This window comes from Zalophus californianus, chromosome 9, assembly GCF_009762305.2.
Source record: "Zalophus californianus isolate mZalCal1 chromosome 9, mZalCal1.pri.v2, whole genome shotgun sequence".
NCBI classification, from domain to species: Eukaryota; Metazoa; Chordata; class Mammalia; order Carnivora; family Otariidae; genus Zalophus; species Zalophus californianus.
This window is the reverse complement of record NC_045603.1, coordinates 30344228-30370625: the sequence shown is the minus strand read 5'-3', so window position 1 is coordinate 30370625 and position 26398 is coordinate 30344228. Positions and strand designations below refer to the sequence as shown.

General features: G+C 36.8%; 1 protein-coding gene across 5 annotated transcripts in view; it reads right to left on the bottom strand.

Moving 5' to 3' along the window:
• Nucleotides 1–26398, bottom strand: part of ATP2B1 (ATPase plasma membrane Ca2+ transporting 1) — a 123564-nt gene that overhangs the window by 11799 nt on the left and 85367 nt on the right. For all 5 annotated transcript variants that reach the window (XM_027591799.2, XM_035729087.1, XM_027591803.2 and 2 more), the window contains exons 7-18: nucleotides 26339–26377; nucleotides 25419–25580; nucleotides 23517–23731; nucleotides 20942–21184; nucleotides 19384–19625; nucleotides 16672–16909; nucleotides 12132–12311; nucleotides 11380–11467; nucleotides 10901–11007; nucleotides 4072–4263; nucleotides 3613–3826; nucleotides 2953–3164 (exon numbers count right to left, since the gene is read on the bottom strand). In XM_027591799.2, coding sequence (XP_027447600.1) covers nucleotides 2953–3164; nucleotides 3613–3826; nucleotides 4072–4263; nucleotides 10901–11007; nucleotides 11380–11467; nucleotides 12132–12311; nucleotides 16672–16909; nucleotides 19384–19625; nucleotides 20942–21184; nucleotides 23517–23731; nucleotides 25419–25580; nucleotides 26339–26377 — 2132 coding nt within the window. The remainder of the gene's footprint in view (nucleotides 1–2952; nucleotides 3165–3612; nucleotides 3827–4071; nucleotides 4264–10900; nucleotides 11008–11379; nucleotides 11468–12131; nucleotides 12312–16671; nucleotides 16910–19383; nucleotides 19626–20941; nucleotides 21185–23516; nucleotides 23732–25418; nucleotides 25581–26338; nucleotides 26378–26398) is intronic.

The window sequence follows — 26398 nt, the reverse complement described above, 5'->3', positions numbered from 1 at the left end:
CTAATACTGAAGTTGAAGAGAATCAATTTGGTATCAACATTTTAAAACTTCTTAAGGTATGAACTCCGTTCTTTGTAGCTGTACTAGATTTCAAATTCAAGTGATATGTATTTGTCATTTCCACTGTTCTTCAAAGTCAAGATTATTTGTACACTTGTACAGATGGAGTCCCAACTGTTTTTCAGTAACCCAACCAGTCAATTATAACTAATTTGGCAGTTTTGCTTTGATTTTAATAGAGGTATCAAATTAAAATAATTTTCTTTGGTAAACCAAGAAAACAAGCATGAAAGCTCAAACATTTATTTCTGTGAGTGTTTTCCTTTTTTTTTTTTTTTAAATTTAACCTTTATCTTTTGGTATAATAAGGACATGAAAGGCATATATTAAGATGCTAGGCAAATAATCCATGATTAATATGATTGGAGTGATTCAGTTTTGTAAGAAAAAATCATCTTGCATTTTAGAGTTGTAAGGAATAAACTGTCTAATTACTTGTGGCATTTACCTCTAAGAAAAAGAGACTAAGTTTCCACATACTCTTTAATATATACCTTAGATCAACATGATACTACAGAATTGTGTAACTGGGCACAGATGCATTTCCAAAACGTGTGCTGAGGGAGGCTTGAATTAGGCGCTATCTTCTAAAATTGAGAAGTAGCTGTATTAAACAGAGTCCAACAAGTTTCTTAACTGTAGGATTTCCCAAAGCCTTTGAGCTGTTAATTAAAAAAATAAAGAAAGAAAAGGAAAAAAAAGGCAGCCGGCATTTGAGTAATTTCCCTTTCAGGGAGTGAGCTCAGAGTTTCACGTGCATGGTCTCTCTTAATGCTTCAGTAATTCTGTGATGTGACCTCATATTATCATCCCCATTTCACAGATGAAGAAATTGCAGCTTGTCAGAGTCACACAATGATATGACCCCATGATGGCTGACTCCTAAGTTTATACTTGTAACTATAATGTTATGCTGCTTTAAGAAACTCCAAGAGGTAGTAACATAGGCAGTACTTCCTATACTTATCTGAGGATGTAAGAGCAACTGAAGGAATCAATGTTTCATGAAACATTATTTTGGGAAAACACCGATTCTGTGTTAACTGCTACCAAGTAGAAGAGAGGTAAAATATTTACAAAGAATTAAGGATTATTATGTACTTCATGATCTGTCCAAAAACAAAACAAAAAAAGGTAAGAAGAAAAATCAGCTAGTAAATGAAAGAGACAGAAATTAAATTTAATACAACTTATAACGTGAAGCCCTCCCTTCAGGTACCTCTGCTCTATAATCAATACTTTGGCTAGACTGTTTTAGAAACAAACAGAATGAGATATGTGTAAATCAAGGGCCATGTTTTCCTACCCAGCTGAAACTGTCTACAAAAGTGCTATTCAAAGCGCTGCTCCATGATAAGTAGATAAGGAACAGGCACTAGAGTATAAATTGATGCATGTTTGCATGGCAGTATCACTCCTACTACTACAAACACACACCTCCAGCAACAATACAAAACACCCTCCCTTGAAACACAGTGTGATTAATGAAGCTGTTGATTTATATTCCGACACATGCTCCTTATCTCACCATGGACTTGTAATAAATGGACCAGTAGCTGGTCCACAGACCACACTTTGAGTAGTACTGGCTTATTTATAAGGCACTGAGGAATGACACCTCCCATTAAACTGTTTTGGGTAGATCAATTTTTGCTGGGAACCAAGTTACCAGATTTGTTTGATAGAGAGGCAGTTGTTTTCTGCAGTCCTCATATATTAAAAACATAAATCCAATTTTATAGCAAGTAAAAGCTAAAATTTTAACATATCATGAATGATGCTTTTTTATAAACCTGAATAAAATACTTCCAGAAAACACTTGTTGGAAGTAAGCAACATTTCTCCTAAAGTTTATGAAATTGAAAGCTGAAACAGAAACAATTATTACAGAAACAATTAAGTCTAGGGTTTGTACCTAGAGTACACAAGCTATGGCTGAATAAACTGTTTAAAATTCTTCAGTCTTCATTTTGAACCGAGCCCCATCACTGTCTGATTCCTCTGTTGAAAAAGCTCAGTTTCATCTTGTTTTGACGGGACAGGTGACTCTTGAACACCACGATTTGAACTGCACAAGTCCACTTACACATTTTTTTCAGTAAACACAGTACAGTACCGTAAATGTATTTTCTCCTTATGATTTCTTAGTAACACTTTTTCTCTAGCTTACATTATTGTAAGAATTATATATATAACTTGCAAAATATGTGTGGACTATTTATGTTATTCGTAAGGCTTCTGGTCTAGAGTAGACTATTAAGAGTTTTAGGGGAGTTCAAAAGTTATACTCAGATTTTCGACTGTGCAGGGGTGGATTGGGGTGAGGAGAGTGTAGGGGTTGATGCCCCATTCCCTGTGTTGTTCAAGAGTCAACTGTATTACAAAATCAAAAACTGGCATGTACCAACTCAGGAAGCAGCATTCAGAATCACACGAATTTTAGAATATTCATTTCAAGTACTATTATTTAATAAACTTAACCGTAGACATACAATTAACTACCAATTGCTCGAAGCCATTAAGTGATCACTCTAGCTAGACTAGAAACTGCTAAACAGTAAGATTTACCTTAAATAACATTAAAATTATAAGTTTTGATAATGATATAGAATGAACAATCGGTAGCAGATTATGCGTAAAGTATCACAACCACAGAATCAGTAGTGCAATTAAAATACTATTAGCTTAATACACTCTGCTCATATGTGGAATTTCAGGATAGAGTACATTTTCACTTGACATGTGGTATTTAAAACTCTTTCTTTACGTGTCATTAAGCTAATACACAGAAGTCCTACACATGCAGCAAACAATTTCTGGAATAAGGTAACTGTTTATCTAGTATCTCCCACATGATCATCAAATTTGAAACTATCTTTTCCAATTACCCACCTGTACCACAAAAGTGCCTAAAACAATTGTGCAGAAGATGGCATTATTAAAGATTCCTTCGAACACATTTCTTTCACCGTGAATTTTCCGGGCATTTATTTCGTTGAAAAGTTGCATCAGCACAAAGGTATTAAAAACAATAGTATAATGTTCCGAAGGAGGAGCATGCAAAGGTGCATTTCTTCCACTATCAATATCAAAAAACTTTTCTCCTGAAAGAATGAAAAATTACTACTTTGTAATTATCATACAAAATAATTTAACATTTCAAGAAAAGTATGCAATTATACAACCCAGCCAGACCTTTATTTGATCTCGACTGACAGCACAGGAAAAGTTGGAAGAAACCTGGAGTTATCTAGTACAACTCTCTTGTTTATAGATGTGGACACTGAAGCCCCAAAATTACGATATCTAAGTTAGTGGCAGAGCTCAGACAAAAAAAAAAAAAAAAAAAAATCAGGACTCTTTATTTACTTCCTCCCACTATCTATCACAGTGCTTCCCTAGCAACATCCACTGACAAAGAGGAGAAAGTAAAGACAAATGGGCAGTGAGAAACAGAACAACTTATGTTCTTGAAGAATTGGCAACATTAGAACATCTGAGATTAGCTTGGAACAAAAACAACCGAAGCTTTATCAGGCATTGAATTCTTACCAGCAAATAAGAGTGTAAAGACTACTACAAGTTGATAGAATGCATGACCCAAAATATTCTTCATCATCGTGCGTGAGATGAGAGGCTTATTTCTACCATAAGGCTTCCGAAGCAAGAGAGATTCAGTGGGGGGTTCAGTTGCCAGAGCCAGGGAAGCGAGCGTATCCATTATGAGGTTTACCCACAGCATCTGCACAGCCTTAAGCGGTGAATCCTAGAAAAGATAGGTTTCCTAATAGACATTCACAACTATTCAGGGACTCAGCAATTCTCAGGAAGCCCTTTGTATTTAAAAACTCAAAGAACAGAACAGGATTACATTTTCATATTAATTAACCTACAATATTAAGCTTCAGGTTATTCAAATATTTAAGTACTTTAAAATGGTAGATTAGACACACATTTCTGCTTTAAAACAAACACGTTTTAATAAAAAACAAAACAAAACTGTGAACCTACTTGAGTAATACAGGCGCCCGTGAAAGCAACTATCACTGCTACCACATTAACAGTGAGCTGGAACTGAAGAAATTTGGAGATGCTGTCATAGACATTTCGTCCCCACATAACTGCTTTAACAATGCTTGTGAAGTTGTCATCTGTGAGAATGATGTCGGATGCTTCTTTAGCTACGTCAGTTCCAGCGATACCCTAATACAAAAAATTCTGTGAATTAGACTAAACGTTTAAAATATAACTTTCAAGTATCCGAAAGGATAGTCTACGATAAACCAAAATTTACCATTATACTGAATGACTGACTTAAATGTACTTTAAAAGAAGGTAATAGTTATTCTACAATATCTCAGATTCCACCTGAGCAAAAATCAAAGAATAAGGTATAAAGTTCAAATTGGATTTAAAAAAAAGGAGGAATGCATACAGGCATAACCCAAGTTCCTCCCCAAAAGTCACACAAAAAGATATATTAAAATAAAAACTCACAGAATCAAAGTTAATGGGAAAGGAGATACTGCAAGGAAATCTTAAGAGGCTGGAGAGGAGATAACAAAATAGCAAGTAGGCTGGCAGACCCCAGAAAGCTGAATCCTAAGCCAGTAGGAGGGAGAAGAGAGAATTAAGTTTTTTTGCACAACAGACTCTCCTACATAAGGCTCAGACTCTCCTACATAAGGCTCAGTACTTGGCAGCACTGGAAGGAGGGGTAAAGATGTGAATGAAAACAGAAGGATTTCTTGATAGTGTACCAGAGACACTAAAGAAGTACCTAGAAGGTCCAAACTAAAAACAACTATGTCCATCAAGAGTAGAATGGGATGGATTAATAAGTTGTAGATTAATACAAATGACTGAACTACAGTGATATACAACAACACAGACAAATCTCATAAGCATAATGATGAATAAAGGATGCGGGACTCAGAATATGTAAGATTCTTATGTTCACAGTTTGGAAACAGACAAAAGTAATCTTCAGAATACTAGTTATCTTTACAGACAGACAGGGCAATGTTTAGAAGACAATGTGACTGAAGCATCTGTGGGTACAGGTAATAATCTATTTCTTGCCTCGCATAGAACAGGTCTGCTCACTTGTGATAATCCATTCAGTTGTACATTTATGTCGTAGGCACTTTTCTGTACGGGTGTTGTAGGTTAATAACAAAATTAAAAGAAAAGGCAGCTAGATCCTCAAGGCCCCTTCCCAAGTCCATGCAGCCAAGTGGCAATTTGCCATGCCCTCTGACCTGGCAGAAGACAGCCTGATAATTTATCAGACTGAGTATGACAAAGAGGGTCCAAACTGGGGAATACCAAGCACTGCTCAGTATAGGAGTGCTACACTGAAAAAAGGGGTTAAGAGTAACTCTGCTTAATGAGCGTTGAGACCACCACCTTCTTTCTCTCCTTGTTTCCCAAAACACCAGTATTCAGGAGTGCCCTCTAGGTAGCAGATTTGAAGATTCTTTTCTGGGAAATCCAATCATCTGAAGAGAAAAGACCTGAAAATACTGCAATTCAAGGTACACTAAGCAAGTGAAATAGCCAAGCCAGATCACTTTACTGAGAAGCTTCTGGTTGACAAATCCCATCCAAAGGCCCAAGGCTTTCCAGCTTTCCAGAAGTAAATATGCAGACACAACCAAGAATCAATCACCTGACATCTGAGGAAAGACTAAACCAAAAGGCAAATTGGAAAAAAAAAAAAAGGCAAATGGAGACACAAACTCTTACAGAGACGAAGGTTATTCTAAAAAGTCAAATCCTTAGAGCGGTAACAGGTACATCAATGAAACATGGATAGAATGCTAAAAAACAACAACAAAAAAGTTAGAGATCCAAAAATAACTCTTGGAAATTAAAATATATGATCACAGAAATTAAAAAAAAACAAAAACAAAACAGAAACTGAGGAAATGTTCCTGAAAATAAAGCAAGATGACAAAGGTTACGGTAAGCTGGAAAAAAAGAGAAAAGATAGTAAGTCCAAGCAGTTCAAGAACTCGGGGGTGGGTGTTCCAAAAGAAGAAATGGTGGAGACAAAATAAGACTAGTATAAAAAAATTTCACAAAATTGAAGAATATGAGTTTATTTCATAGTAGAGAGTTGTTCTATGAAAAAACATCATTACATTTCAGAAGACTGGAAACTAAGGAAAGACACATAGATCTCTGGAAAGAGGGAAAACACACACACACACACACACACACACACACACACACACGGTTCAAAATTCAGAATGGTACGTAACAATAATGAAGGAATGAATTCAAAATTTTCAGTGAAAAATTGATTTTCAAATGAGACTTTTATACCAAGTCAGATTAAGAATCAAGAGAAGAGGGGGTGGAGATTTCAGTCATAAAAGTTATGAAAAAGTTTAATTCTCAAACTTTTCTTAGAAAGCTATTGGAGAAGATAGCGTTACTCCATGAGGGAGTACATCAAAACAGACAATGACATCGAGTCCAGGAAATACCAGGTCTGACATGAGAGAGGAAAGGGAAATCCTCAGGTATGGAGAACAACAAGACAGCTGGGTAGCAGGCCTGGCAGAGTCCACACACACTCAAGCTTGCTGGAAGGTCTGGAAGAGGTATTTCTAAGGTAAAAATGTAAAAGTGCCAGATGATTCGGATGTAAAGAATGGAGAATTTGGTGATGAATTCATGTTAAGTACCTAGAAAAACTAAGCACAAAAGTGAACACATTGAAAAAAAAATAGGTTTAAAATAAAAAATAGATTTAAAAAGGGAATGAAAAAGACAATTTATAGGGAATACAAAAAGTTGTTCAAGGAAGTAAGACTCATGATGGCAGACTACACAGCTCAGCTTAGAACAGCTTTTACAGTCCCTGTAAGGACTGTATACTGGTCTATCCGAAATTATGATCTAATTCTCGGGGGAAAATGACAGAACAGGTTGTGTGCAGTACGCATTATGGAGGTGACAGTGGTGTGTGCCCAGTGAGCCCGTAAAAATCCTAATCTTCCTCAGTGAGAAGTCAGTAGCAAGTGCTTTATAGTTAACAAATAAAAAAGCACCATCATGTCATTTAGATATATGGAGGCAAACAATTAGGGGAAACAAACAGCTAAAACAGTTGGTTTCCTTTTGTCAAAAAAATGAGCTGGGAGAAGTAATTTGTGGTACGGGACTTAAAAAGTCTTATAAAATGACCTTTTTAAATGCATTTACTGTTTTGATAAACACAAAAACAAAGTTCAAATCAAGTTTTTCTCAAAAATATTCAATGAGGGAACAATCTTAATTTAAAATTTTAGCCTCTAGCTTCTAATCGGAATATTTTACTTTTAATGTGCAACATATTTAACACATCTAAGCCTCAAGGTTTTCCTGCCTCTAATCATTCCCTGTCTTCTTCAAATGCAAATCTCATCACTCCCTTGTTCAAAATCCTTCAAAATTTAAAAAGTAATTTTGGGATGTTAATCGGTGTCCAAATAAAAATGAGTTCCACCATCAAGTAAGTTTGGGGAACTTCCATCAGAAAAAGTTAAATAGCTTTTTTATGAGCTTCTCTGAGTCACGTGCTGCCTTGCTTGTGAATCTCCAAACTTATTCTACTCCATCGGTCTGCTTGGGAAGGGCTGATCTACTGGATGAAAGAACAAATTCCTTATCTCAGTATTCAAGGCCCTTTGCAGGTGCCGCCGGTCAGTCCTCCTGTTTCATAGCCCATTCTCCTCCAAGAGCACACCCTCTTCTAGACAAGCTCAACTTCTTACAGCTCAAGAGGGTCCCTGCGCTGTACTTCTCCACCTCCTCTTCTCTCCCTCAACTCAAATGGCACTCCTTTCAGAAAACCTTTCCCAGTCTCTCCAGGCAGAGTCTTCTGCCTGGATGCACACCTTGTGTTGTGTTTAGTCCTTCACTGGCTGCCACTATGCTCTGATTTATTTATTTCCCTGTGTGCTGAACCTTTAGGAGATAACTACTCACTTCTAATGTTTCTGGGCAGAATACTGAAAGCAGCTTCTAAAGGTTTGGAGAATAAACAAACAAATCCTTTATTAATCCGAAGTTTAAAAAGACAGTATTTTAATTACCTTAGGGAAGATTTTATTACCAAAGATATTTGGTTATAGAAACCCATCATGGCATTCAGGCTTTGAAGACAGAAATATCTGTATGTTATGCTTTGCTCAATTTTGGTAAGAACAATATAATAAAATATATAATCATATTTTAAATTTACCATGGAGGCTTGCAATCAAAAGGAATCTATGTAGAGTGGCCACATAGAGATAAAGCCAGACCTCTTCACAAGCTAGTAATGTGCTTAGAGTCCTTTTGTAAATCTTATTTTACTGTTGAAAATTTTATTTTAATGTTGACTTTTCTAAATATATAGAGTGTAAATACACACACATATATAGAGAACACACACATATATAGATAGTATATTCTAAAATGCTATTTCTGCCTGCAAATAAGACAAATTTAACAATGACTTATCAACAGCAATTTCTTGTATCTATTAAAAACTCAAGCCAAATAATTTGTCTTTTCAAATATGAAATTGGAAAACTGAATAAATACACAAAGTAAACTCAAGCTTGACTGAACAAAAGTGCTTTGAAATTTAAGTCATTCTTTGTCTTTTAAAATAGATTTAGATTTTTGATGTGCTACCTTAAAAAAAGGAGGTACAATGGGCCTAAAACCTTCAGGGCTTAAAAATGAAACAAAGCAGCTGCTGTACTGTGTTTCTATTTTTAATACTATATTTACCTGTGTGTATTGAAAGCCCTTAGCAACACTGAAGTTTTGGGAAGAAAGCCTTTTATTTTTTAAAATGCATTGTAAGTAAATGCCTTCCTGGTCAGCTGTCCCGAAGAAATCCTCAGGAGCAGCAGAGTGATCTTGTGTCCCTACAGTGAATAATGATCCTATTTGCCCACAGCCAAAGGAACAGGACTTAAATATTCCTTCTCCCTTCGGCTACTTTTCACAAGTTTTCAGAAGTTCAGACAAGTGTGCTAACCGTAATGAGTCTGGAAGAGTGCAGGGTGGGGATCTATGGGTTCACAGCTATTGGCTGAGAGCACTTCACCCGCATAATTTCCTCTTTCCACCCCTCTCATGCCTGCTGAAAAGCTGCCACCATGGTGATGGTTCTGCTAAACCCCTACTTTAACAGCACAATATGAGGGGGACAAATTATACAAATAAACACTGGTACACATTCTTGTATCTGAAACCTGTGGGCCAGACTATGTTTCAGAATTCAAGTCTCCCACATTTTAGAAAGATGAGGCACTTATCTTCTATCACAAATTTTCCCAGAGGGGGTTAGCACCCCATAAAAACATATTAATATCTATACAATGGTTATGACTGTTCATGTTAAGTGGGACAAGTAACTTCCTCACATCCGTTCAGAATTAAGTTTTGGAGTCAAATGAGTCTACTGCAAATTTAGGAAAGAAATTTCAGTTTTCAGATTTTTAGATTTGAGAACTGTGATTACGGACCTGTATTTTCAAAAAATTAAGTTAAGGGGTGCCTGGGTGGCTCAGTCGTTAAGTTGTCTGCCTTTGGCTCAGGTCATGATCCCAGGGTCCTGGGTTCGAGGCCCGCATCGGGCTCCGTGCTCCACGGGAAGGCTGCTTCTCCCTCTCCCACTCCCCCTGCTTGTGTTCCCTCTCTTGCTATCTCTCTGTCAAATCAATAAAATCTTTTAAAAAAATTAAGTTAAAATTAAACAGAATACTTAAGTTTTCTATGGCACTGAATATTCAGTCAAACACTGAAAGGCTACAAGAAATCGATTCAGAGATATAAAACAACCTAATTTCAATCATTAAACATTTATGTAGCATCTGTATTTCATGGTACCAATTTTATAGTAAATACTCCATCAGTACTATGGCTAGAGTATAAGAATATAATAATGAAATGCTGAAATTTTCTAGCACTTTAAATAATAAAAATCTAAATTGAAGACTGGGGGGGGGTAGATTTTTTCCCATCAAAAAAGGATCATAGCTATTATATATGAAATGATGACATTCAGTTAATCTTAACAGACATTTTCAGTTGAACGGAAGATTCTCAATTATATATATATATTTTAAAGATTTTATTTATTCATTCATGAGAGACAGAGAGAGAGAGAGAGAGAGAGAGAGAGAGAGAGGAGAGAGGCAGAGGGAGAAGCAGGCTCCCAAAGAGCAGGGAGCCCGATGCGGGACTCGATCCCAGGACCCTGGGATCATGACCTGAGCCGAAGTCAGATGCTTAACCATCTGAGCCACCCAGGAGTCCTCTCAATTATATTTTTAACTCTCTCTCTCTCACACACACACGCACACACACACTTTCTCTCTCTCGTTCAAAGCCTATCTCCTAAGAGGATTGTTGTAAGGTTCAGATCAGATGAGATATTTATATATTTTGCAGAGTACAAGGTAGATGTATGATGTTATAGTTCTTCAAGAGTCATCTTCTAACCAGATTTCACTGCATCAAATGAATGTGGTTACAAACTACTCAGACTTATAAACCAATTTAGGCACATACATTTTCACTCAAATCTTGAAGGACAGTGTTTAAAATCAATAGTGGGGCACCTGGGTGGCTCAGGTGGTTAAGCACCTGACTTGGCTCAGGTCATGATCTCAGGGTCCTGGGATCCAGCCCGGTGTCAGGCTCCACACTCAGCAGGGAGTCTGCTTCTCCCTCTCCCTCTGCCCCTCCCCCCACTCGTGTGCTCTGTCTCAAATAGTCAACAGCAATCTAGTAACAAACAACTCAGCCAGTAAATTACATCTCAATATTTAACAGGTTAAGTTCCTACCATTGCAAATCCAACATCAGCTTTCTTTAGTGCTGGGCCATCATTTGTACCATCACCAGTTACAGCTACAACCTGGCGCTGTTCTGATACAGTGCTGTCAATTATACCTGAAACAAAAGTAAGTATTTGTGCTGTAAAAATATCCCCTTTAATTAACAAGGTGATTCTGCAGAGTACCCTGACCAGCCAGTTTTACAAACCTGAGGTTAAAAATAAACAAACAAACAGAGAGAAATGGAAACTGCTGAGATGTTGGACAAGGACCAAGTCCAGAAACTAAGGTTACACTAGGAGCAATATCCTGTTTTAATGAAGATAAACACAGTTCACGGAAGGTGTCAAAAGGAAATGTCAAAAGATTTTATTGGAAAAGATAATATCCAAGATCCAATCTATTATTCGATATCTATTACCACCACTTCAGGAAACGGAACACATTTCTGTATTAACAAACTGAAGTAACTGTAAAATCGACTCACCTTTAACCAGTGTATGTTTGTCAGTAGGAGATGATCTTGCAAGTACTCGAAGCTTTGGCCAAATCTTGTCTATCCGCTCTTGCTCAATCTATAAATGTTTGTGAAAGTTAAAATGTACCCAAACCTAGTTTTATAATTCCCAAATTAGCTTTCTGGCATATGTATCAGCAGTTCTCAAGAGCGTGGTTAACAGACCAGCACCATCAGCAACTCCAAGGGAACTTGTCAGAAATGTGAATTTTTTAGCAAGGCCCCAAACCTATCATCTTATCAAATCCTCTGGGTTGGGGGCCTAGCAATCAACGTTTTTAAAAGGCTCTCCAGGTCACTCTAATGCATACTCAAGTTTGAGAACCACTATTATATATACATATCATTATAATATCAAATTTTAAAAAGCTTCCCACTGCCTATGAAAATAAAAACTCCTTAACATAGTATAAAAAGCACAGAGTTTGAGGTGCCCTAAAATATGCTCTGTATCAGCTTTTTCTAACTCTTCCTCCCATATTCACTTACACGTATTATACTTCTGAAACTGGCCTACACTGGGAAAAAAAAAAAAAAAAGAAGTGCTCACTCCCTTTAGGAGAAATATCTCTATCACTAGGTCTCTTTCACTTCCTAAAATGTTAGTATTTTTGCTTCTTAGGTGCAGGCTGCATGTCTTCATGTGTGATGCGTAACACACAGTGCATATTCTATATGTTATATGAAAAATACACCAACATAAAAACTAAAGAAACCCTTACCTCTCCTTTTTCATTTCGTATTCTTCTGTTGAAATCTTTACCTTCTAGGCACAGAAAATCTTCCCCAGGATGTAAAATACCACATTTGGTGGCAATAGCCCGAGCAGTATTAATATTATCACCAGTGACCATCCGCACAGTAATTCCAGCCCTCTGACATTTCTTTATTGCCTCTGGTACCTAGTTTACAAAGAAAAATTCGTATTACGAAAGAAAATAAGTATTTCCAAAGGAAAAAAAACTCACTGAACAAATAATGCATTACTGCATAGTCCTACAAATAATGACAATTTTCCTTTCATCTCAAGATATTCAGTATTTCTTGAATTACTCCAGGTAATCTCTTCTTTCCTCTTCTACTGCCACAGTCCTAGTTCAGGCTTCATTTTCAGTTGTGATCCTACTTAATTTGTTTGCATTATTTATTTACCAAAGGCTTCTTAAAATGCCCCCCTCCCCAACCCATTATGCAGTTCTTTTCTGGTTGGCTTTCTATCTTTCCAGTTTTATTGCCCAGACAACACGAGAGTAAAATGTTGGTGTGTTATGGGTAGCTCACTCCCCCCCACCACCGTATCTTTTAAGAATAACTTTACTTATTCTTGTACCTTTAATTGTCATGTATGTGCTAGTAATTTTCAAATCTACATCTTTCTCCCACCTCATTGTGAGTGTTGGGTTCATAATTCCATCAGAGAAGGGACAGTGGAATCTGGGTGTCCAAAAAGGGGACTATGTTTTTTAAAATCTACCTAACAGAAACCTAGAGGTCATCTGACCTCTTCCAAATCTCACTTACTCTACCCACCTTTAAAGGACAATGAGTCCTTGAATTCTACCTCAAACCTTCCCTGCACCTTGTCTTCCCTGCTTGTTGCCTGAACTACTGAAAATTGCTTTCTAACTGGTATCCCGTCTTTACATTTGTTTCTCCTGTAAAACTGATATACCTGATAGAATTATTTTTCTAATAGATTTTCTTAAAAATACATGATGATTTCTCTACTGTTAATACTATAAGCTGCAAAGTTCTTAGTATAATAGAGTATCACACTTGAACCTCAAATTTCTAGATTTATCTAGAATTTTTCTCTATGATACAACTTGATGGATGAATAATCTATATATTGTTTCTGTGTTTCTGCTTCTGGCAATTCCCTTTGACTAGGAAATACTTCCCGCTCTTCTCTAACCAGGAAATCCATATTGATTCCTCTGGAGCATAGGCTGCAAATGCAAATGCCTATTGGGCCATGCGGGTAACATAAAAGAAAAACACTGAACCCAACACTAATGCCTAAAGCTATTTTGGCTTTAGCCTTTTTTTTTTTTTTTACTGTGGTGGAATAAATGCCCAATGTTGACAAAACCTACCACTTTAAGAGAAAGCAGAAACCTACATTGGTGTATGCTCTCTCAATACATAATGCTTTACACACACACACACACACACACACACACATATATATATCCCCACACCCACAGTGTCCAAGGAAAATTTGACTGAAGGTTAAATCTGGCCTTGCAGGCTGATGGTTTATGACTTCTACTGTAAATACAGTTTAAATGTCATGTCTCTGGAAGCAGCTTTCATGACCTATCTAGACAAAATTGTCTTTGTACAGCATATACATTATTTAAAAAAATCAACATTTGATTTTGAAAACACTGGTTAGCTGTATAAAATGTAATATATATCCTGATATCTCATTTGAGATAAAAAGTAACCCCAAATTTCCACCCAAGCATTCACTGATTGGGTGGTATCCTGAGATCATCTGTAATAGAGGGACAGTGAATAACAGAGAAACTGGTCTCGGGTTAAAACCATGTGGCAAATAATATTTAAGAAGGGCAAACTAACATTTATTAATGGCCCACTAACCATACCAAATACCTCCACATAAAGCTCACAAACCACCTCCACTTTTACAGATAAGAAACTGAAGAGAATCTTGTTCAAGTACCTATGCAAATTCAATAAAGCTGGATTTATTCTAGATAGCTAATTCAGCAAAATTCTCTGTATCAGAAATACAGCCCACCATACCCACAGAGAAAAACCTGCTTCATATTACATTGTCTCACGTTAGTCTCAAAGTATCCATCTCATTTTGTGATGCTAAAAAAATTAAGTGCCACTTTCATGTTTAAAAAAAGATGAAACTCTTTATCAATGCCAAGAGCATGATAATAGCAATCTATTTTCCAAAGGACAAAAGTTGGTAGACACCGTGATCTAATACTACATTTAGGTAAGAGTTAAGCCATAAATCAATGTATAAAAACTCTGCTAACCTTTGGTCAAAAGGAAACCAAACATTACCCACCTGGATATTTCAACATTTCTAAATAGGCAGCAGGTTCTGATTCTCTTATCCCATTGGTAGTGTCATTTACCACTCACCTAGAGATGCAAGGAGACTGACTGTCCCTCCTCTGTAAGACATCTATCTAATTGTGGAGCTATACTTTCCTCAGGAGATCTTCTGGAGCCCCTCAGGTGAGTATCCCAGCCTAGGCTACTTTCAGGCTAGTAGGTCCAAATGCCTACATGACATACATTCAGATGTTTCAGACACCTCAACAATGTCAAGAATAGTATATTCAAACCCAACAGATTCATTCCTATTGGTTCTACCTCCATTTGAAATCATCTCCTCCTTTTCATCTTCCCTGCCACGCTATATGTAGTGCTAAGCCATGATCGTCTCTTGCCTGGGATCACTGCAATTATCTCCTGGCCTCCCTGCTTTACTTCCTCTTTCTATTTCTTACACAGTACCCAAAATAGTATCTTAACAACACAAATTATGTTACTTCCCAGCCTGAATTTCTTTAATTACATCCCACTGAGTTTTAGAATAAAATTCAGAACCCTAATTGTCTTGTAAGACCAAAGATAATCTTATCTGCCCCTTCTTGTCCACACTTACGGCCACACTAGCCTCCTTTCTATCTTTGAAATAAATAGCTAATACTTTCTCACCCTCAGCCCTCTCTCTGAATTTTTTGTTCCATTTGCCTGGAATATTCTTCTTGCAGCAATTAATATGTTTGGCTCCCTTTTAGCTATCAGATCTCAGTTCAAATGTCTTATCTTCGGAGATCTCCTAATGTGGTCTAAGTTACCTAATTTCATCACCCTGAGCATATCCTTTATAGCCCTTTTCACACTTGTAATTGTCATAGCTGGTTATCACCCTCCCAACTCCCCCCATATGCCAGCCAGAATGTAAAGCCCCTGAGGGCAGGGACCAAGTCTTATTCCTTACAGAATATATTTTCACTTGGCATACTGTCCAAGTATTTATCATTTTGTCTGTCTGTCTACTTCTCTAGAAGACAAACTTAGTAACCATTTTGCTTACTGCAATATTTCCAGTTCCTAAAAAAAGTACCTGGTACTACACATTGGGTGTTGAATCAATTAGCTGATAGTCATTGAACAAAAGCTGCTTTTGCCTTTGTGCTTTTACTCATGTTGCTTCTTTGCTCAGAATGTGCTTACAACTGTCCCTTGAGGTCCAGCTAACACCGCATCCCTTAAGACTCAGATCAGGTAATTAACCTCCCAGAAGTCTTACCTGACCCCTTCAGTGGTTAACAGAGCATAGCGTCCTTTAAGTACACATGCTTTAGACAAAACGAGATTTGATTAGTTCTATGGTCTAGAGCTAACCTCTATACACCTCGATCTTTGTCATCTGTTAAGTGAGAGTAGTAAGTCACAGAGGTGAATATTAAATGAAATAACACATGTAAGGCAGTTGGCATAGTATCTGGCACACAGTAAGAATTCATTAAAAAGATGCTATTGCTTTAAACAAAGTTGGGGGCTCATGTTCTGTGCCTGTATAACATGCTCTGGATAAATCTAACAATGTACTAACAATCCTGGATTATATTTACATGTTTGTCCATTCCCACCCAAGAGTGACGTCTTTGAGGCCAGGGAATATACCCTAGTATAATGCTTGGCACACAGTTGCTAAATAAACTTTAAAATAAAGGACTTAAACAGAAAAAGCAAAGTGTATAGATGCATGCTGTCAAATAAGGTAACAGGATGTTTAAATTAAAATTAAATTAAAAAATTCCGTTTTTCAGTTGTACTAGCCATGCTTCAAAAACTCAGTCACATGTGGTGAGGAGCTACTGTGGAAACGACATATAGAAAACTTCTATCATCACAAGAAAGTTCTACTGAACAGTGCTGGTCTAGAGACCGTGAAAACAAATAACTTAATGCATCTATAATATAAATATCAACTGAAAAACCTACCCAGCTCAAGGCACTGTGCTAGGTTATAGTGCTGTCAGTACGTAAGATCCCAAAGAGAAGCGGTCTAATTAAAAACCATCATTAAGTAGCATATACATCGCAAGCACTATTTTTTCACCTGTCTTGGATTCACCCAGGAAAAAAGAAATAAAATCACAAACACCAAGAATGTTACTAGAAAGCTGATTCCAGTCAGTGCCTGGATCCCCTGGGTAAGAGAGTCTGCACATGAAAAAGCACAGAACGTTTCACCACCTCAGGTCTCACAGGGTCTTCAATCCCCACAACAGCAATGCACGTAAGGCCGGTGACAATATCATTTTCATTATCCCACTCTGGTTCAGGTTCTCCTGCTGGGAAATCTCTGAATGCAAGACATATGGTTCTCAAGCCTTCTGATGCCATCGGTTCAATCACTGTTTTTACAATATCATCACGGTCCCTTGGTCTGAATACTTTTGCCTCACCATTAGCACTCAAGATTTTGAAACACCTAAAAGGAAATGTTGAATCCAAACATCAGTAAGTAACAAAAATAATGGTTAGTGCCATTTAAGTGAACTGGAAGGGCTAGAAATCATGGGATCTGACATCTGGAATTTAGAGAATTACATATGTTGCATTTCCAGAGACTTAAATCACATTGGCTTTCTACTTTTTATGGTTCTCACTTGATAGTTCTCCACTTTTATCAGTTACTCTAGATAGTCTCTAAATCTTCTCTCTTGGAAATGCAATGCTTTTAAATTTTCACAAAGAACCCCTAGTGGCAGAGGAGAATAAACTACACACCTGTCCATTCTGGTACAGAATTAGGCATTAACTTGAACACAAAATTCACAAATAGTCTCCTTTTAAAGTAAAAAGGCAAGTTTAATCAACCCCTTACCTGAGATGCTGTTTCACCACCTATATTGTTTTAACCATGAAAGAAAAAAATAACTTACTGTTAAAATAAGCATTCTACTGAAATGAGAGAGATAATGCCAATATAGTTTTATTTTTCAGTGACACTAACTACAAAATTTTAGTTGTAGTAAGTAAAAGTCACACTATGTACTTCCCTAGTTAATGTTTCTTTTTCATGACTCCTTTCTCTGCTCCTCTCCCCTGGTGAGGTCACCTCCTCCTGCATCTGGGTGGGTGACTGCCAAATCCACAACTTTGTTTTGGTGGTTTTCCAAAGCTCTCCATCACTGCTGAGTAGCTCCATTTGGACACTGTAGCAACACCTTAGATCTACTGCGTGCAAATCTAAACGCTGCCTCCTCAACATCACCATCAGCCCCAACAATTCCAATGTAAATCTAAAAATCTCACCTGAACACTTCCTTTTTCTGCATCACCTATACAGTATCAGCTCCTAAGTCCCCAAATTGGTCCTCTTAACAGTCTCCTCAATGTTGCCTCTCCTTGTGTTCCCCCTGCTGCTGCCTTCTCCCGGCTCCTACTTCAAGCTCTAGCTAGTGTTTAAAGCTTTTTAAATGAATTATCTGTCCCCAGCCCATCCTTTCTTTCCCTCCAACCGACCTTACTTCCTGATGTAAGAATTATCTTCAATCACGGATTTGGTCATTCTACTACCTGATGAAAAAAATACTCCAGTTACATCCTCTGGCCCACTTAATTTCTCCTGCTTGGCCTAACGTGTAAGAGCCCCTGCAACAAAATGTAAATATTACTGTGGGACTATTATCTATCAGACTGCAAGCTAGATATTGCATACGCATCATTTTATCTGTCACCGAGCTGGTGGTCAAAAAGCTCGATCTGGTTTTGATTCAAAAATCTTACCTGTATCACCTATCTGCTATTCAGCAAGACATGGATGAGACAGATTTCTAACCTTTCACACTGACATCAGATAACCAAGTGTTCAATAAAGGGAAGAAGGCTCTATGTGGCCTGGGTGTCACAAAGGCACACGACTACCGAGCTGAACGATGCAACTTGCTACCTCCCCAATATGGCCCGTGTAGTCCCACCTCCAAGCCTTTGACGTGGCTTCCTTCACCTTGATGTTCTCACTTCATACCAAAACCTATCTGAAGTGCCGTATCTCTCATATGACAATGATCTCATCTTAAAACTCTGTAACCATCTGTCATGTGCTGCCATTTCAGTAATTTATCTATAGACCCGTCTCTTAAACCTGTTAGAATATAATCTGTCATGCAACATTAACACTGGATTATAAGCTACATATAAGCAAATTAAAAGTAAAAATTCTTTAAATGTTAGAAGTTCCAATGGGCTCTAATTCTCCAAGGCTGCTCTTAAACTGTGTTTTTAAATTCTCTACTGGAATTAAGGAAACCAAAATAATTTCAACACCTCTAATAACATACAACATTAGGGAAATTATACCTAAGTGTATAATGTCAAAACTGAAACGACTCGTCTATAAAAGGACAGGTAAAAGAGAAAGATGACCACTTAAAATGACAAGAAATATTTAAATATCACAGTGCAGCAGCACAGACCTAAAACCTCACTCTGATATAAAAGGAGAATTCTTAAGATCTAGTGTTAAGGCTCTGCTATTCTAAGAACTTATCTGTAATTCATTCATCACATTTTCTGAGCTCACTATCTACAGTGTGGTGTTGAAGATCGAGACATGAGTTTTTCTTCCCAGGAGGCCTTTTTCATTATCCTCTATAACAACGGAATCAACATGTCTAAAAGCAAAGATCAAGGTTTACTTTATTAAGTCTACCAGACTGAATGTAATGGGCACATTTTCCCTACAGCAAAATACTATGAAACAAAAGAAGCAGAAGTACAAAAATGGCAGAATACCGTGGGCAAATTATCTAGATACCATTAAAATATACTGAAAAGCTCTGAGGTCCTATCAAATGCCTGATGTTCACAAAAAAGGAAATAGCAACAGTAACAACATAGTAGGTATTCCATAAAGCAACTATAGTGAGCAATTTATTCATCTAAGCATTTTACTCTTACTTTTTCAGAATTATCTCAGATGCACCCTTGCTGAATATTCGATAACTTCCATCTGAATTTTTCAGGACAGTACTCATGGACTTCCTAACAGAATTGAAGGTGTAGACTTTGTACAGTGCTTCTTCTGGTATTTCATTTCTAACATCCTGATAATCTCGTTTTAAATCCAAAAGAAGTCCCAACAAGGCACATTCAGTTTTATTACCAACATGACGAGGTAATCCACCCTCTTTCTCTGGTGGCTATAAGAGAAAAAGGTTTAGAAGCTAGTATCATCTTGTTTCTCTATGACAGTTTAACTTATAATGTAAAATAGAATGCGACATTCTAAAACAAAACTACATAGGAAACTTCTAGTAAATATCAGCATTTCAAAGAGGGACACAAAAAGGTACGGTAGAAAGGATCTCTGAGGTGAGAATGACATGGATTCCAATCTCAGCCCTGCCAGTTACTAGCTAAGTGAATTTTTGGCAAGTTATCCCACTGCTGTGGTCCTTGGCTTCAGCAACTGGAAAACAGGTGCACTTATGACCCAAGAATTAAGTGAGATAAGGCATGTAAAGTTTAAAGTTGGTTCCTGACACCTAGTGAGATTTAATAAATTTTAATTCCTTTCCTTTTCTCTTCCTGTTTTCACTGAACATTTACATAATTCAAAATTAAATCTACTATACAAGTTTTTAAACTTAAAGCACTGCTGCCTTAAATATTTGTATATAAAAGCTTTACTTCCTTCATTGTATCTTCACAAATACCACCTTATATATACTTATCACTATAGTAATAAGGCCAGATGTGATCATCTTTACTTAAACTGAAGAAAGTAAAGCTCAGACTTTCAGCTAGTAAAAGGCAAAGCTAGATCTAGAACCAGGATCCCATAACTTTTCAGGCTAATAATCCAATTCATGTGTATTTTCACTAGACAAGTTTTAGTATTAATTCTGCTCATGGTCTTCATCCATAAATCACTAGAACACATACCAACTCTCAAGCAATTCCACACTTTATGTTGCAAGTAAGACTTTTAACTTGCAAAGTTAAGAATATTTTATTCTAAGGCAGCACAAAGTCTAGAATTACTTTACTTAGTTTCAAAAGGTCTAAGGATGACTTCATTGGTAGGATCTACTGAGTAACCAAACAGAGCATATAGCAAGCACATTTAAGAACATATTCATTTAAGCTGAAATCTGGCTTCAAAATTTTCTCTAGAAAATTGAGAGTTGACTTTCTACAGTAAGATAGCCTGGTCTTTCACAAAATATGCTTAATAAGAATTTAAAATTAAGAATTTGTTATAAGGCTTGAGAGTTTCTGAACATGGGAAATTCAAAATATAGGAGGAAAATGCAAGTAAACAAGGTGTAAGTTGATCAACAGGTCTTTCTTGTAATGCAAATTGTATTAAAGAAACTTACATTATCTGACTATATGACTTTTAAAAATTTAACACACCCAGTTCTCCAATAAGGGTAGGTCTGAAGAGCTACATACACAGTCTAGTATTACACATTTAAAAATTTTCATATATAAATTATTAAAGAAACCTTACCAATATTTTTGATGTATAAGCACAATTCACAGAAATTCCTGTTACAAGATGGGACAAAATATTTGGTGGAATGGCTTCTGGTTCAGGAATCTTTTTATAGTGTTTTTCATTTATGTAAGCTTGAACAACCGTCATTCTGTTCATTGTCAATGTCCCTGTTTTATCTGAACAAATAGCTGTAGCATTTCCCATGGTTTCACAAGCATCCAGATGCCTTACTAAGTTATTATCTTTCATCATTTTCTATGGTGACGAAAACAAAAAAACAAAAACACCTAGTTAAGCTACATACAAAACCACTCATGATATAAAATTGTAAAGTGCTTTAAATTAAGAACTAAACTCCCAGCTATATACAATATAAAGCATTAATTTAATACTGGAAGAATTTTAGTATATTTGACCTATTTGAATAAGCTAAAGGGTATACTAGCTTTCTGTAGTTACTTTTTTTTTTTTTTACCAATGCATAACATAATCTAGTAAATGAATACAGATACCTACACTCGTATGCAAATCATGTTGATTATATGCCTCCAACAGCCTCTGTGAAGTGTCTTCACATTACATAAGAGCAATGACAATCTGCATTCTAAGTACAGAGGTACTTATGGCATTGTAAAAGTGTATGACATTTAAGGATTACGTCTCCTTACAAAGTGGAAAACAAATCACCAAGGAAAAAGTAGCTTTTGTCAGTTAAAATACAGAGTTTGTAGGCATACAGTTGTCTGATTTTTTCTTTTTGACTCTGATCGACTGAGATAACGTATCAAAACCAGAATGGGTCATTTATATCTCTTCCATATGCTGGTACACCTGGCATTCTCATCCTTAGGATAATCACTTCCTCTTTTTTACTCTCTTCCTCTTATTTATAAGAACAAAACAGTTTCAAAAAAAAAACTAAGAGTTTTCACAGTAGCCCCAAAAGGCATTTAAGTTAAAATGATAATTCATTTTCAAAAATGTAGAATGGGTTAAAAATGACAGAGCTATTTTACATGTATTCTGTGACTACTGTTATGCAAGATACTGCAAAAATTGGTTCTTTGAAGAAATAAATATGAAGAGGTGTACCTCCCAAAGCACGTGTGATTTGCATGAATATTTAAGATTAAAAGAATGAAGTTCTACAGTGAAAAAACAGGTGCTCAATTTCACAAAGTACTAATAAAGGATCCAGAAAGACTACACACCTCCATGAAAAAGAACTTAATTGGTAACATTCGGGCTAAACATTTAATAAAAGCTTAAAGAACAGTAGTTAAAATGCTCTTCCTCATTTTCTATTAATGTAAATTAATTCTGCCTGTATCTTTTTGATCAACTGAAAAATTAATGTTATTGATGACTACTCAAGATGAACTGACAGTACTGATAAAATGATCAGTGTCTAAAACTTCTAATTATTTCAAAACATTGAAAAAAAGACAAACAGGTGACTGCACTGTGAAACATTTACCATTTGAAATGAAAGATGTTAAATGCCTGAAAAGAAAATAAACTCAAACAGTAAGCAAAAAATATTCTTATCTTGACGGGTTTATTGTAAAATACGATGGAATACTAAAGACCAGAGTGCTCCAGCAGAAACCATGACTATTTATATTGCTCATCACCATCAGCAATACTACTTAAGAATAGCTAACTTAACACTAGAAAATTGACAAGAGCCGCCTTCTTCCCATTAAGTATAATTTTACCCGCAAAGCCATTCTGAAAGGTCAAAATTGCCCAAGCTAAACCTTTTTAAAAATCCAATTCACCTTTTCCATATAAGATATAAAATTATTTAAATAAATTAGTAACCTTCAACCAGATTACAACTTTAGGTAAATAGTAGTGAGCAAAGGCGTCAACTACTACAGGTGACACTGGAAGAGACTGAGTAGAGTGAGAGCAGGTGATTTACAGGAAGAGCGAATGGGCCCTGGATTATGTGACAAACTACGGGAGGGCTGGTGAGGCTGGACCAGAGGAGCACCAAGAGGTCGGCAGGGCCACACCGGGCCGGACGCTGCAGGCCACGGGGAGCTTGGATTTTTTCTCAGTGTGATGTAAGGAAATAATATAGCTGAATTCTATTTCAGAAACAGGAGTCTGCCTACCGTGTGGAAGCTCGGCTGTGTTGTGATGAGGGTAGAAGAGTGCAAACAAGGAGGGCCGAGAAGGTTCAACTTGAGAGAAGCCTCTATGCTGTTTTCCCACAGGTCAATGACACGCATTCTTACTTTAATTTTACAGATGGAGAAAAGGGAGGTGATGTGACTTGCAACATAACTACCATGTAACAGTGAAAATTAAGCTAGAACTTTGCTTCACGGGGTTGTGCTCGGTTTTGTGTCAAGGCTGCCCTGTGAGGAAATGTATACATCTCGATGTATAGAGACCTTCAACTTGGGGGGGGGGGGGGGCGGGGGGCTGTGACAGCATTTCTAAGGGAAACTAACTATAAATTTCTGGAAAACTCCTACTTTCAGAACCAGAAAGAAAAGAGTCACCACAGGTGTGAATTTTCTCTACCAATGAAAGCTTTAAACTTAGTAAAGCAACTTAACCCTTTTCTGCTTACCTTGACTGAGTAAGCCAGGGAGATAGTGACAGCAAGGGGAAGACCCTCTGGTACCGCAACCACTAGAACTGTAACTCCAATAATGAAGAACTTCACAAAATATTGTATGTAAATCGGTGTGCACTCTGCAAGCCATGGTCTCTTCTGAACCCAGAAGGTATCGATGACAAAATATAATACTAGAATGATAACTGTGATGGCAGACATCAACAAACCTTTCAGTATATTAAAAAAAAAGAAAAGAAAAAAGAAAAGAAAAAAATGTCATTATTTCAGTAGTCCAGACACTCCCCACTGTCAGTTACATATCAGCCACCAGAAGAAATTACCACTTGTTTGAGAATACTTAAATTTCTCTGAGAAACTGTTACCTTTTTTTTTTAATTGCACCTAACTCATCATTTGGCATTGTCAGAGTTAATTTCTGCTTCCAAGTATGGCCCTGTCCCCAGGAGAACTGGTAGAAAAGTGTTTATGATTCTTTCCTAGACTTAATTTTTCCTGCCTTCTACTAAAGCGAAGACAAAATAATAGGCAACGACAAGGAAAATACCAAAAGCTTAGAGTAAGTGGGTACTTTATACATTGGCAACTGCTTACTGTTGAAAGAGAAGCTGGTAAAAATCTGATCAATGGGGAGTCTTGGAATTAAATATTCAACCCTATGTCTTTTATTAAAAAAATTAACTCTCTCAACTGTTATTTTTTCATCTATCCTCAGTGCTTCATGTTTTACAAACCACTTACCTATTTTGTTTACTTGTTAGCCTATTACAAATGAGTACTAAAAATTAAGACAAATCCACATATCTGCACCTAATAATCCAACCATCTTAAATCCACCCTTTTCCCCAACACTGAAGCAGTATTACCCTGTGGCTATATATGACAAAAAGCGAGTATTTGCTATTTGGATAAACTTACTCAGAACAGAAGCAAAACCTCACTTTTTCCAACATACTTCTAAGAAGTAGAATTACATAATTTAAGTGATTTTAATAGTATATGCTGATTTATCCACGTGTTCTTTCACATGGATGATACTGCTGGAGGGCATGCTCTGTTTTTAGCTAAGAGCTCTGTTTCTGCTGCTTTTCTCCACCCTAGAGTAGTTTTACTAACAGGTGTTTTCTAGTGAGGATAGCAATTTAGTAACTTCGGCCTCACCAGGATGGTGCTCCAACTAAGCATTTCAATTTAAGTAAATGGTAATTTTTAGAAAAACATATACCTAATTTTCTTCATGGTCAGTAAAAAGATGAGCAAAATGTGTGGTGAAATTTTTTACTAAAATATAGTTGGGGGTCGCCTGGGTGGCTTATAGTTGATTAAGTGTCTGGCACTTGACTTTGGCTCAAGTCATGATCTCAGGGTCCTGAGACTGAGCCCTGCATCAGGCTCTGCGTTCAGCAGGGAGTCTGCTTGAGGATTCCCTTCCTCCTCCTCTCCCTCTGCCCCTCCCCTCACTTGCATACATTCTCTCTCTCCTTCTCTCTCTTAATCAATCAATCAATCTTTTGAAAAAAATAAAATATAGTGGGTAATCTGCTCTGAGTACCCACACTGCTAGCACTCTCTACTGGTCCCAGAAATCCTGAGAAATTCAGAGATGAGCGTATGGGCTTGTGAACTGGGCAGTATGGCACTAATCCTAACCTGACCACTTATTAGTTAGTTCCTACCACGTATAATGGGGTAAGAGTCCCTAAGCTGCAATGATATCATGAGGATCTGCAATAACTCAAAGACCTGGTATACTGTGGATAAAAGGGAGAATATTTTTAAACCCCCTTCCACTCACAGAGCAACAATTTGCAGCCTTAAGTGGGTCAAAAGACCATTTTCAAGCAGAAGGTTAGCATATTTTAAAAGCAAAACCTTATTTTCTTCTGTATATCATACCTGCTTTGCCAATCTGAACAGCCAGCTTTGTAAGTTTCCCTTGTAAGACAGATTTTTCCTTTTTTGGCAAATTTGCTTTCTTTTTGTCTTTTTCATCACCATCTCCACCTTCTTCACTCTTCAAAGGCTGCATTTCCATGGCTGCACCATCCTGGGCTTTTGCTACGTGTAAGAGCAAATAAAACCTCACTACATTTTCAAAGGCACACAAAACTATTAATATTTTAAACAATTTTTGAAACAAATCAGTTTCTTATACAAACTAGAAAAGCTTTCAACATTCAGCGTTGTGTGTGCATGGGTCTATGTCTAGCCAGAGCAAATAAGACAACAGTGACACTAGGTTGTGAATCTTCAAACCAGACATTTGAGAATGTTGTGCCAGGTAATAGGGATGAGGCAGAAGTAGAAACAAGGGATCCTTAAACTAAGAACTAATACCAAATCACTTCTCTACCCCCATGTTGTGTTTGATAGGATTCACTTCCAAACACTATAAATCCCTCCCACTTATGACAATAATAGAACATTATGTGTAAACCATAAAGAAAAATGTACACATGTTGACAGACCTAAATAAATGCAAAAAAACCATTCAAGTTGTATATTTTGTTTCTTACACATTTTTCCTAGCAATGATATAGTAACCAATGTTAAACCAGTTAAAGTGCTGAAGTTGAAATTTACCTACATCTGGATTTTTCTTAGCTTACTACCACAAATCATAGTTAAAAATCTTATTGCCATTGTGAAGGCAGCATGATTAAGGCACTGGCAGAAGAGGTTAACCCAAGTTACCATAAACTGTTGATTTCCCTTGCTACATGTATCCTACTTTTGGATGAATACAGGACACAGTAGATATATTTTTGGATATAATGAAAACAAGCTAACTGTACTTTTTATCCTTGTGAACTTACCTTTGTTGCGATTCTCAATAGCTCCATCTTGTTTCTTATCTGTAGGAACAAAATGGGAAT